At 37.9% G+C, this 14,075-nt stretch overlaps 1 protein-coding gene across 4 annotated transcripts in view; it reads left to right on the top strand.

Annotated features, from left to right (window-relative positions):
- Positions 1-14,075, top strand: part of MYH11 (myosin heavy chain 11) — a 63,333-nt gene that overhangs the window by 30,632 nt on the left and 18,626 nt on the right. For all 4 annotated transcript variants that reach the window (XM_062587873.1, XM_062587872.1, XM_062587875.1 and 1 more), the window contains 14 exons: positions 2,036-2,128; positions 3,086-3,149; positions 5,196-5,294; positions 6,293-6,436; positions 9,343-9,438; positions 9,874-9,992; positions 10,150-10,302; positions 10,981-11,154; positions 11,343-11,516; positions 12,001-12,115; positions 13,102-13,295; positions 13,464-13,585; positions 13,695-13,764; positions 13,906-14,066. In XM_062587873.1, coding sequence (XP_062443857.1) covers positions 2,036-2,128; positions 3,086-3,149; positions 5,196-5,294; positions 6,293-6,436; positions 9,343-9,438; positions 9,874-9,992; positions 10,150-10,302; positions 10,981-11,154; positions 11,343-11,516; positions 12,001-12,115; positions 13,102-13,295; positions 13,464-13,585; positions 13,695-13,764; positions 13,906-14,066 — 1,778 coding nt within the window. The remainder of the gene's footprint in view (positions 1-2,035; positions 2,129-3,085; positions 3,150-5,195; positions 5,295-6,292; positions 6,437-9,342; positions 9,439-9,873; positions 9,993-10,149; positions 10,303-10,980; positions 11,155-11,342; positions 11,517-12,000; positions 12,116-13,101; positions 13,296-13,463; positions 13,586-13,694; positions 13,765-13,905; positions 14,067-14,075) is intronic.

The raw sequence follows: 14,075 nt of genomic DNA, 5'->3' as shown, positions 1-14,075 counted from the left end.
TTGAAATATGCTGTATGATATGAAAAGCAACAATAGCACCAAATGCTCTCACAAATCAACCCTAACTGTGTCAGGCTCCATGACAAAGAATGAGGTCTGACACAGGCAGGGTTATCTTTCAAATATCACTCTTGTTCTATATGTGTGTGTTCAAATTGACGTAGTTTGAATGAATTTTCCCACGATCCTGAAAGAGCCAATCAGCCTGAAACTAAGCAATGTGATCGCTGAATGAAAATACTCCAGTGCTTTCTGTGCTTCAGGTTGAACTTTTTAGGACTGTTGTAAAATAATTCCTAAACTTCACAATGTGTGTGACTGATCTGTTACTTAGACTGCATGTTTTCCATTTGATATTGCTTTCAATTTTACTTTTTCATGTAACTGTTGAGATTGTTCACATCTGCAAAAGTTAGCATGTTCCTAGCTTGCTGCTATGATATATAACAGAGCAATTACCATGGCAGCGTGTGTCTGCAAGTGCGTTACAGCAGATCCTTACAGGCCTTTGTGCCCTTGGTACTGAGGTGTGCCGTACCAGCACACCAGCGCTGGGGATGGAGGCAGGTTTGCTGGCACATTTGTTTTGTTTGTATGCCAGGCAAATGGTATTTTTCTTTGTACTGGGCCTTTCTTCCCTATTCTGACTGCTGCCTCTCAGACTTCGATAAATGCAAAAGGCAATACAATTGTAATACCTGCTGTGTTGCCCCTTAGTTCATTTGACCAGCTTTAGTTTTTTTTTTATTTTACTTCTCTCGTAAAAACCAAATTCATGGCTGGCACAGGCAACTCTGTGGAGTTACAGCTGCATACAATGCTGATAACTTGGAGCCACAGTTTTACACCCCCACATTTATAGCATAGTTTAGTTCTCACTGGGAGTGGATGGATTTCTGTCTAATTCTAGTGGCCAAGGTTCTTCTTCAGCTGTCACATCTGATTTCAGCAATAACCTATGCTCATAGTATAGGTTTTAAATCTACAGATTGTAAGTGGAAAGAATTGCCCAGTACAGAGATACTTCAGGAACATTCAGGAATTCATTACTTCCTGATTATTTCCTCTAGATTCAATCTAAATATTCCCTCAAAAGGATTTAAATTATATTATCTATCAACTTTTCTGCTGTTATCCAGCATGAATTGTTTGAAATGATGTACATCATTGCTGCAGAGTAGGATAGGATGCAGATGAGGATGACAAGAAGCTAATGTGAAAGCTGAGTGACTTCATAGCACAGAGCTGAATAAGAAGTTGAAAAAAAAGTTTTCAGAAACAAAGTATTTTTTTCAACTTCATTGGTTTGTTTAGAAATAGGAGCATTAAATGCATGCTCATTTCATTGCATGATTTGTTTCATTAGCAATTACCAATCACAATTAACAGTATAATACAAAGTTTGTATGTTTGCATGAGAATTCATTATCCTAGTTTGAAATAAATTAATGCATTTCCATATTTAACCTAAATAGCCTTGCATGGATCATTATTAATCGACTTGGTGAAATCTGCTTTGTAGCTTTGTGCTGCATTATATTAAAATGATTCTCGGCAAGTTACTCTAATTGTATCATCATTTGCTAGCAAAGCATCTCAATATACTTACTTGAAAAAGACTTGGAAGAGGTTCCTTTAAGAATATCCCCTCTTAAAAAATAACAATAAACTGAAAATATATATATATATATATATATATATATATATTTATATATATATATACACTTATAGATGACACTGAATGACCCTTTTTATTAAGAAAGGCCAGTCATGATGCTAAACAGATTAATAAACTTTGATCTGTCACAAGCAACAGATCTGGAAGAGGGTCATGTATACAGGACAGCAGTCGACTGCACACATATATAAACACAAAGATGAACAGAGAATGAAAACAAACCCACATGAAGTGCAGTATTCAGCAAAAAACGATTAGACACTTAAATTATCTCTCACTTTTTCCTCCAGTGTACATGTGCTGTTTTTAATTAATTTAATATGGAGTACAGAGTTAATGAGTCTGAATGAATTTTAGGGTGAGCTGGAAAAACAGCTTCTACAGGCAAACCCCATTCTTGAAGCTTTTGGAAATGCCAAAACTGTGAAGAATGACAACTCCTCCAGATTCGTAAGTAGGAGAGTACCAGTCGGGTCTGTGTAGGGGGAGGTACAGCTTCTTTTAAAACAGAGTGCACTGACAGTGGCCCTCTTATCATCATGCTCTCTCATCATACTGCTGTCTAAGGAGTTTCTTCAAACTAATCCCTTTTAAATAGTGTTTAGGTTTCCTCTCTGAAATAAGAATTTGGCCTTACAAGAAATTAAAAATCAAGCTGAAACTTGACAGTACCATTGTCATCTCACAATTAGGCAGCATGTGTGTGGCCTTCCAGAGTCAACTCCTACTGCAGAACATATCCACCTCCAGAATATTTGCAAACCAGATCTGTTCTTTCTTTTTCTTTGCACAGATATTGAACATACATCTTGCTGTAAGGTGTGGCTGTTATTTATCAGGAGTTGTTAAAATATGAAATGATTAACGACACAAGAGAAAATGGGAAAAGAGTCAGAAAGATTCAAGCTGGAATAATATGAGCTGGAGGCTGTCAATATTTGATGATACTTTTTGCTGGGAGTATTGGTAGATGCTTCCCTTTCCCTTGAAGGCCCTCCTCTCCCAGCTCTGCTTTTCTCCAACAGTTCAAGGATCAATTCAGATGCAACTCAGCAGAGGGAGTTAGGCAAATCCAACTCTATTCCCTCTCTGACCTTGTGGAAATCGAAGTAGAAAAAAGATGTTGGCATATCCCCAGCTTCCACAGGCTGCTCCAGTAGGGAGGGTCTCCTTTCCCTCTAAGTACCTTAACAAAATGTGGGCTAAATCTCTGCAGAGGGAATGTCAGAGAAGTTTGCTTCCTTTCATCCTTTTCCCATGGGCTTGTCCCAGCAGAAGAGAATCAAGGATGTTAATCTTAAAAAGATGACGTACACGTCTCACTAAACAGGCTAAACACTAATGTTGTAAAACCCAGCGTAAAAGAGTGAAAGAATAGCTCAATCTAGGTCTTCTTTTCATTCACAGGGTAAATTCATCCGCATCAACTTTGATGTGACAGGCTACATTGTTGGAGCAAATATAGAGACTTGTATCCTTTTCTGTGAGCTGCACTGGAAGCTAACTAGGGTGAGCACAAGGAAGTAACATAAACAAGCTCCACTGCATGTCTAAGAAAGGCAAATATTGCTGAGGCTGATATAAACAAAGATGGAGGGATGGGGCTCCATTTACACTGATACCAGCTTCTCAGCTTGTCTTACTCTCAGGTTTACATTTTCATGTCTGTTTTCTCAGCTATAGGAAAGTGTGCTATGCCCCATATGCAACTTCAGAAAATGGAAACAACATATTTAAGCCAACTGGAGGAGACTTTAAAAACAGAGACCCAATAACATGATAGGGTGAGAAGATTGTTTTGTGGTTAAGATTGCACATGGTCTTGAGAGATCTACAGTCATTTCGTTCTGCTTCAGTGTGATCCTTCATGGGTCACCCTGCTTTCCTGTGATCTAATTTTCCAACTGTATAAAAAAGGTTGGAAACTTCCCTACTTCTCAGTGGTGCTGGGACTGACAATTTGAAAAAACATACTGAATGCATGGTATTGTCACTATATTTTGCTTAGGAGCTTGGGAAATGCTTTCCAGTTTTCCAGTCCAGAGCTGGCACCCTGCCCCAGCCCTGACTGTGTGTTGGGATGAAGCCCGGGTATGCAGTACGGTCTTACTCTGAGCCCTGTGCACACTGGCTTCTGTATGGGAAGAAACCCTACGGCACTGGGCCTTCCAGGCTGAGCAATCAAACCTGTGGCCAAACTTGCACTCTTGTTTAGGTATGTGCCTACAAAGATCACATATGTACAGGAGAGAGACAGGTTCCCTGACAACACTGAGAATAACCTGTTAGGGGAGACACATACATGACAGGTTTCTAGTTCATGTCTGGAGGACTGAAGGGCCATCTTAATAGAAGTAATACACCTTTCTCTTTCATCTCCCTTTAGTCTTTATAGTAATAAGGAAAAAGAGATAGGAAGAGCCAAAGAGGAGCTGTCTTAGAGTCCCCACAGTTTATCTCCTTTTGTGAAATTGAGGGGTGGTTTTCCCTGAAATTGGTGGTACTGATGCCCTAGTCTGCATCAAATGATAGATATGTCCAAAGAGCTTGCCTGCTCTGAATACTGTATACTACCCTGCTATATCAAATGACATTCCCATAGCACTGTGCTGTATATCAATAACCTCAATGTATTTTTTTTCTGGAACAAAGTACATAAACATTTCAGAGATTTAGCTTAGCCTGAGTTTGCCTGCCAAGTATTGTTGCCTCCTTCTCTGGTTATGTTTACGAAATAGTGTGTTTTAATATGTAGCCAGTTGCTGTATTGTAAATTTTATCTTTTCATAAAGAAGGAACTGCTCACTCCAATAAATGAGGAAAAAGAAAGATGCAGCCATAGAGAAATAACTTATCTTTTGGGTGTAGAATCAATAGCACACATTTTATCCTTCTGTTCTTATTCTGATGAGTGATCTTTAGAAAAAAAATCTTGTTTTAAAATTTTTTTTGTCTTAATTGAAGTTTTATCTTTTCTACTGATGCTTCTACTACAGGATTAAGCAAGGGGACAAACACTGGCATTTAAAGAGAGAATCATTGACTGATGCTGAAAAAGCTTTGATTGCTTTTATACCTACAATACTGGCCTTAAAAACTCTATCTCTAACAGCCCCATTTTATGCTGAAAGAATCATATTGGTACTTCGTATTAAAAGGTGGTGGAAATGATACTGTGAATACTATTTGTATATATCTGATTTTGGAAACATATATGTCTATTGTAGTGGTTACTACCATGATTACCAGCATTTGTGGTACAGTAAGAGGTAGGAAATTGATCTATTCATCATGGTGACAATTAAACCAATACTAGCACTCCTGTCACAGATACCACCAAGACATCAACAACAAGCACTTTCTGTAGTAGAAAATGATTGCAGAATTAGACTCACATTCATGTTAGCCAACCTTTTGGCAAGTATTTGAACAAGGCTATTGATGATTCTGAGGCTGATGGTATTATTAAGGAAGAACTGAAATATGTTATTGATTTTTTAACATACTTGACAAACAGATTTGCTTGAAAAATCTCGTGCTATTCGTCAGGCTAAAGATGAGCGAACGTTTCATATCTTTTACTATTTGATTGCTGGAGCTTCTGAACAAATGAAAAGTAAGTTACTTGCTAACAATTCTTACTTCTCATTAAACAGTGAGCAATGGCTTACTTAAGTAATTTACCTTAATTTCTTTATGTATATGTCATTCAATCCTTTCTATAAATAAGCAATTCTGCTATCAAGTGAATGATAAAAGAGCCTCAATTTACATGCATCTGTTTGCACCCACTGGTTTGCAGTTTACCGGACACTTCAATTCGCAGGGCGTGTAAACCCATTCAAACACCATCTTGAATGATATCAATACGATGAATAGGGAAAATGTATTCATTATTTATTGCACAAAAGAATTTGGCATTCCCAATAAAATTATTGCCTAGCAGTTTTAACATAAACTACGAGAATGTTTCTCACAGCACCTAATTACATTGTGAAACCCATTGGTTCAGGACGTTGAGAAAGTTTAAAGTATAATTAGGTCCAAAAAGGATTTAGAACATCATGGTTCAAATACAACATCTTTCCCTAAATTGACAGTTGCTAGAGAATGTATAAAACAATGGATAACTCTGTATTTGCCCTGTTTTTTTATGTTCCTTCCCTAGGAGTCTGTTGCTGGCCATAGAGTATGGGTCGGAAGATTCTTTTGGTCTGATCCACTATGATTGTTGCCTTCTTTTTTAATCTGATGAGAATCCCCAGGTCTAGAAGACGAAGTAAAGATGTGGAATTATGACTAGGTTACATATGGAACTAAATGAAAAATTTACAGGAAGAAGGCTCAGATTTAAGTCCTCGAGGTGCTAAATTTCAATGAGGGGCAGAGACACTCCCCAGTTACTACTGAACAGTGGAAATGCAAGACAATCAAACTTGCTAAATGAAAAGTTATTCTGAAATATTTGTCCACCCCAAAATCCTAAGATCCTCATATAGGGATAGTCTTCCTTTGGTGAAAACACTAAATCTTTTCTGTTGCATTTCTGTGTTAGGAGAATTCACTAACCAAGAGCATTAAGTTGATGTCAAGCTTTTCGTCTTTGCCTTGTAGATGATCTATTGCTGGAGAACTTCAACAATTACACCTTTCTGTCTAATGGCTTTGTGCCGATCCCTGCTCAACAAGATGATGAGATGTTCCAGGAGACCTTGGAAGCCATGACAATTATGGGCTTTAGTGACGAGGAACAGACAGGTAAGAATTGTTAGTAAGGTTGTATTTGAGGTATACTTCTGCAAACCACACTATATAGGATACAAATGTACAGTGGAGAATTCTTTCCAGGATGTCACTTTGCAAAATATGCATGTGAAGTAAGAGATTGCATTCATCTAAGAAAATTAACATTATTTAGATTTAACATCCATGTTTCTCTGTAGAAGTGTGATCATGCATGAAGCAGAAACTGCAGGATTCTAAACATACCCAAGTTGTTTAACCTTTTTGCTTCTTATTTCCTATTTGTAAAACTATTACCAAACAAAACTGTTACCGAGCTATTGTTACTAAAAAGTGCATTGTGAATTAGTGTCCCTAGATTTCTCTCCTTCTGCCCTTCCCAAGTGGTATTACATGAATTGAACCATAGATGTTCCATGGAAAGAAAACTAAGGGCCTCTCACAGGGAACAATTTCTCAAGTACAGATTTGTTTCTGCTCTGCCTTAAAAGTAACATGGGAGTATATTTCTGCATGATCAGGATAGACATTACTTAGATAAAGAAGGGACAACATTGAAGTACAGCAGAATTTTGCAATGGACTTTGCTGTCTTCTCTGGACACCACAGCATACACCAGAGCAGGATTAGCTGAAGTTCCTGAGCCATTATTAACTCCTGCTATGGTCTGGTGGAACACATTCAAGATCACATAAGACAAGTGGTATGGTCAGAGCCAGGATCAACAAGCAACTAAACTGGTGGCACCACAGTGCCTGAAGACAACCCTAGAAATTAACATAAACCAGTAGCAATAATCCAGGGAGGAGAGGACAGGAAGGGCTAAGAATACACTGTCAGGGAATGAATACAGTGAGGCCAGCTGCAGAAAGGCTGGAAACCACTTTCATAAATCCATGACATACGCCAAACATTACCAGCCTCTTTGGAATTATTGCCATCTTTGCATTAAACAGGATGATGCTTCAGGAAGTCTTGTGAGTATTAGGGTGACTGTAGTTCCTGCCTTGCAGAGAGACCTAATTAGGATCTCACTGCTATTAGGTTTTTCATTAAAGAAGATGTACCTAAAAAATTGCTACAGTGGCCTACCTTTTCCCATTGTTGCAGTGGGTACTGGTGGGAGCAAACAGTGAAGACTCTTTGCAAAACATCTCATTCAAAGATTTATACTGGCAGCACTTGCTGAAAATACAGTGAAAGAAATACAGAAGAATTACTGTCTCTATTAGAAAAGAGATCTGTATCATCAAAGAGAACTTATTATCTCTGTGAGGCACAGAACTACTCACGAAATGCATGGCATCTCAATACAGTAATATAACTGTGGATAAAATAAAATAATTACCAAAACATTTTGTTGTCCATTTTGATGAAGAACTGCAAGGACTTTTTTTTTTTTTTTTTTTTGTTATAGATCTTATGAATTGAGGAGACCTTCTTGTAGAAGGAACATGACATGTGCTCTTAACCCCATTGCATTCCATCAGTAAAGTTGTCAGCATGCAAAAGTGCTATAAGATGTGGTGTTTTGAACTGTAATTTGTGTCTATGAAAGGATAGACATCAGGCATCTCACTAACAGAACTCCATGCACACCCAGAACAGATTACCGAATTCAAGCCAGCTCTAGCAACACTAATGACCATTTAAAGCCATTTTGGGGGGAAATTTCCAACAATGACTAGCATGAAAAAAGTTGGAAAATATTCTCATTTAATTTTGAAAGAAATGGGTCAGCTTTGAATAGTTAATATCTGTATTCACTGATGCACAGAAAAGAGAAATGAATAAAAATATGCAGCATAAACAAACCAAACTATCTTGAAAATGTGTACCTATCACAGACTTCTAGGTAACATCTACAACTCACTGTTCCATGGCAGTGTGCTGGGTCTAAAATGTGCCAATGCACATCGCCCATGGCTGCAGTTCCCATGCCTCAAGTGACATCTGGTGGCTAAAGCAGCAGCAGCCCATCACTTGAACCTTGGACCAAGGGAGGCAGCAGGGAGCTGAGCTCCATCACTTCCCATCCCTGCATTAGTAACTGCAGGTGCCAAGAAAGAATGTCTCACAGGACAGCGGTGCAAATCCCAGCCTTGATGAAGTCAAATAATGTTACTAACAAAGATTGGTTCAGATTGTATATTGGTTCATTAGCATGTAGATTGGCATTGACAGCAGCATTCTCCCTGACATCAATAGGAGTCTTTGCATTACTGTCTGAACCCCTTTCATTTTATGCTCTAAAATATAAGCCCCTTAAGACAGTATTATTATCCTTTGTAAGCTATCAAATTAACAAAAAGAATTAACTTCCTAAATTAATACAATCTCATCTGTAACACACAAGATTTTACTAATTGAAGTAATACGGCATCACATTCATACACATTTTAGTAATCAAACACTAATTAATTACTTTTCTATACAAAAACTTGTGACACTAATCCTGTAAAGGCTTGAACACATTTAATTTTAGTTGCATGATTGAATATCCACATTTCTCTGCATAACTGGAGTCTTACAAGTGCCACACACTTTTGAAGCCACTGGTATTGCATAGATGCATTTGATTTTAAAGACAAGAGTTGCAGACTGTGAAGTGTCCAAGCAGGAAGATGCTACAGGCCATTGTGCGTGGGAGATGACTCGAGAGCCCCCCCAAGACCTGAGGGTGGGACCGAGGAACAAGCACAGCTCAGCATGGCGGTGCTGGTGTCCCCAGAGTGATCTGTTTGCTGTATGGCATGGATTATTCAAGCTGCTCTTCATTCAACTCTCCAGCTTCTGCAGATGATAGCATAGTCTTTTAAAGCAAACTCAGATCTTTCCACAGAGGTATAGACTACTACAGCCCACAGCTTTCAAAATATGCACATTCTGTTCCTCATTTATGTTACCTGTTTATCTTACAGCTATATTGAGAGTTGTTTCATCCGTCCTACAGTTGGGTAATATTGTCTTCAAGAAAGAGAGAAACACTGATCAAGCTTCTATGCCAGACAATACTGGTATGATTAACCACTTAAAAATTTTAATTGACATTAGGAAATTAACAAAATACCTGCTGAGGAAACAATATTTATCAGTACTTTTAATTTGATTATGTTTATTTAATGTTAATTTATTTAATGTTCATTATGTGTATTTAATGTTATTTATGCTATCATATATTAAAATCTTAAAAGATATTCTATAATTAAAACTAGCACAATTACCATTACCTTTTCTAGTTATCTTGTATCCATAAATTGATGAACAGTGTATTTGTTCCTGGTAGCATGAATAATGTTTTTGTGGTAAGTTACATTCTTTGTGCGTATAAAAGAGGAGCTTTAAAGGAAAATACAGTAATTTCGCACATTTGTTGAACTGCTTGTATTCACATTTACTGATCTACTACGAGAAAATTCATTCTGAAATAAAATATCACTCTTTTTTTCTAGCTGCACAAAAAGTGTGTCACTTGATGGGGATTAATGTGACAGATTTCACAAGGTCTATTCTAACCCCAAGAATCAAAGTAGGACGAGATGTTGTTCAGAAAGCTCAGACCAAAGAGCAGGTATGTACTCCTCCAGTTAATCTTCTTCCTTCTTTTCTTTGTTACAGCTTGTCTAAAGGAAAACATCTGTTTTCTGTTTCCCTATTCATTATCTATACATAAATTATCAGCTAATTGAGTTTCTTCTTAAACTTATAATAGTCTCTTCTTTTTTCAGGCTGATTTTGCTGTAGAGGCTTTGGCCAAGGCAACGTATGAACGTCTGTTCCGCTGGATTCTAACTCGCGTAAACAAAGCTCTAGATAAAACAAAAAGACAAGGTGCTTCCTTCTTGGGGATCCTTGATATTGCTGGATTTGAGATTTTTGAGGTATGAGCTGTGAGGCCCAGCCTGACTAAAATTCATTTTTGTCATGCAGTGGATTGTTTTACTCTATGGTTGAGTTGTGGTTGAGACTTTGGAGAATACAGTTAGCTTAATACTTTCACTACATCTGGACACTGAAAACAATTATTCCACCAAATTTGCAAAACAATCATTGGATGCACAGACATTTAGTGGACTCCAAATTCTTTCATTTTTTTCACTGAGGAGATCCATATAATACTACAAATAAATTAAATCCAGAGCAGCAAAAACAATTTGGTTCTTCAGGCTGGCTAGCAGCTCATGGCCAACCCAACTCATAGGACTGTTACATCCGGCTGCTTGCCTTTCCCTCAGAGAAGCAGCCTTCAGCTCCTCTGGCAAGAAAGGTTGGGGGTGGCTGCATTTTCTTACGGTGCTTCTGTGGGGTTCAGTGCTTACAGCAAGGGCCTGCTCTTTATGACTTATTGAACTGGTCCCAGTGCAGAGATTTAACACCTGAGAACTTACCGTAAGCTTTCAAGACCTTAAATTAGAAAAATCTGTATCATTATATTTGAATTATTGTGCTCTTTGAAAAGAAATAGAAGATACCTAATTTCATCTTGTTTTTTAAGCTCCTTGCAGGTGTCTTTTTAACATTAAGAATTCAATTCTGTCTTTCTTCTGTCTTCTCTACAGATCAATTCCTTTGAGCAGCTGTGCATCAATTACACTAATGAGAAACTTCAGCAGCTTTTCAATCACACAATGTTTATACTGGAGCAAGAAGAGTATCAGCGTGAGGGTATTGAATGGAACTTCATTGACTTTGGCCTTGATCTACAACCTTGCATTGAGCTGATTGAAAGACCAGTAAGATTGTATCTCTATAGGGGGGACACTACATAGGTTTCATGAGGGTCAGTTATATAACAGAGCTGTTTAAGATATTTCAGATCCTTTGTTGCCTGGGGGGATTAATATCATAGAGGAAAAAGAAGATATGCTCTTTCTCTGTCTCTGGCTGTGATAATCCTGATCTGGTATTGCTCACACTGCAGACCAACCCTCCTGGTGTTCTGGCTCTGCTGGATGAAGAGTGCTGGTTCCCCAAAGCCACTGACACATCTTTCGTGGATAAACTATGTCAAGAACAAGGCAACCATCCCAAATTCCAAAAGACCAAGCAACTCAAGGATAAAACTGAGTTCTCCATAATCCACTACGCAGGAAAGGTACTGGACAGGCTGAGCTACCTTGACTTAAGAATCTTTATTCTTTGATGCCCAAATGGTGAACAAGAAGCATTTCAAGTATCCCAATTGATATGAAACAGTTTTAATTATATAATGTATATATTAAATGCTTTAATTATATAACACATGGAATAGGATTTGCAAAACAGCCACAGCTGTGCTAAGCTTACACGAAAACACAAATAACCAGCGCCAGGGTTTTGAAAATCCATATAATTTGTATTCATCTCTTGCAACAAGACTTCTAAAGGCAGAGCACATCCCTTGCAGTGGATATGTCTGCAAAAAACCTCTTCAGATTCAAGGACATGTAAGAGTCAAACACTCATCAATCTCATCTATAGAAAGCTTTTCACATTATTATTCTTTTGTACTATTTTGTGCTAATATAGTTCCTGTGTTCTTGGCTACTCCAGAATTCTGTATTAAGAACAGATTTTTAACCTAGCACTGTCTCCTATAGGTTAACTACAATGCAACTGCCTGGTTAACAAAGAACATGGATCCACTAAATGACAATGTGACTTCTCTACTGAACCAATCTTCAGACAAATTTGTAGCAGACCTTTGGAAAGATGGTATGAATCAACTCTAAATCAGTACTGTGGTCTAAAAGGAGAGACTCTTCCTACCAAAAGTGGTTTGACAGCCTCCTCTCACTGGCAGGAAAGACGTATGAAAATGATATGCATAGAAGATAATTCAACTAAAAAGCAGTAATATCCTGTTTTAAATACATTTTTAGGGAAGCATTGTTGGATAGTTTAAAGCACTAACAAACATTTTCCTTATTATTATTTAGCAAAGTACTAAAATATTACACTGTTATAATATTGCTGAAAATGTGATACTGGGCTGTTCATCTAATATAGGCTATCACTGCTTTTTGTGAATGTGGGCAGTCCTTACCTCACATATTCCTCTCCCAAAAGTCTTGCACCGTTCTCTTCAGAGACATATAATCTCAGATAAAATTCATTAGAAGAATGTCTGTATACAAACAAAATATTTTTAAAAAGTTTATACAGATCTAGAACACATATTTACATATACATATTTACATATAACACATATACATATTTAATACATGCACAAAAACAAATAGGGGAAACACTAGCCTCCCTGGAAACACCAGGAGTTGGTTCTGAATTGTGAGATAATTGAGGGAGATTATTAGCTAGAATTTGAGAACCACACACAGATGAGAGTCAAGGGACATTATTATTTCTGATTGTGATACCAACCTACTGATGTGGGTATTGCACAGAAGGACTATGCTTTGCAGAGTAAACATAAAATAATATATGGTCTATGAACAGCTGTGCATTCAGTCACTCCATTCTGTTACTAGTTACTGAAGATCTGCGTTTGCAAGCTTGACAGAAGGAGACTTGTATGTTTGTTTACTCAAAAAGACTTTCTAGTGTTTTTGCTATCATGCTTCTGTGGCACTGTAAGTATATTGGACCTCTTTGAGAAGTCACATTTTAACAACACCAGGTACAACGTGAGGTGAAAACAGTTCATAAAAGCAGTTCCATTCACACTTCCTTTAACATTTCAGTGGACCGTATAGTTGGGCTGGACCAGATGGCCAAGATGACTGAAAGTTCACTTCCCAGTTCTTCAAAAACCAAGAAAGGCATGTTCCGTACTGTTGGCCAACTCTATAAGGAACAGCTGACCAAACTGATGACCACCTTAAGGAATACCAATCCCAACTTTGTACGCTGTATCATTCCAAATCATGAAAAAAGGGTAAATTTCAAATGCTCACTTTTCAGAATTCTTGTACGTTATTCATGTAGAGTGCTGCTCTCTGTAACAGCACACTGCATCACTGAATGTCTTCAGATATGAATATGTAGCCGGTAACATTTCTGCAAATTTCTACTATGCTAAAAATACTCTATGTTCCCTTTTCAGGCTGGCAAGCTTGATGCCCATTTAGTACTGGAGCAGTTGCGCTGCAATGGTGTTCTGGAAGGTATTCGTATCTGCCGGCAGGGCTTCCCCAACAGAATTGTCTTCCAGGAGTTCCGCCAGCGGTAGGGATCCCTTGCTCTAGCCTAATTCAGGGGCTGAAAGTACTGTAATATATGTTTGTCTGTGCAAAATAATGTGATATGTTTCCCCAACACCTACATCTTTTGACAGATATGAAATTCTTGCTGCAAATGCTATTCCTAAAGGATTCATGGATGGGAAGCAGGCTTGCATACTGATGGTGAGAAAAGCATTTTTGATTCTACTGATAATCAAGTCTGTATTTCTTATAGAAAAGCTGCTGGGAGTGAATAGAAATAAAAAGGTTTTTTTAAATACCCTAAACCTCAGCACTGATGTAAATATCCCTGTTTTCTTCCAGATCAAAGCACTAGAACTTGATCCCAACCTGTACAGAATTGGACAGAGTAAAATCTTCTTCAGAACTGGTGTTCTAGCTCACCTGGAGGAAGAGAGAGACTTGAAGATCACAGACATTATTATTGCCTTCCAGGCTCAGTGCCGAGGCTACCTGGCAAGAAAGTAAGATTA

Source organism: Rhea pennata, chromosome 15 (genome assembly GCF_028389875.1).
Source record: "Rhea pennata isolate bPtePen1 chromosome 15, bPtePen1.pri, whole genome shotgun sequence".
NCBI lineage: Eukaryota > Metazoa > Chordata > Aves > Rheiformes > Rheidae > Rhea > Rhea pennata.
The sequence above is the reverse complement of the archived record's forward strand: the minus strand, read 5'-3'. Positions and strand labels throughout refer to the sequence as shown.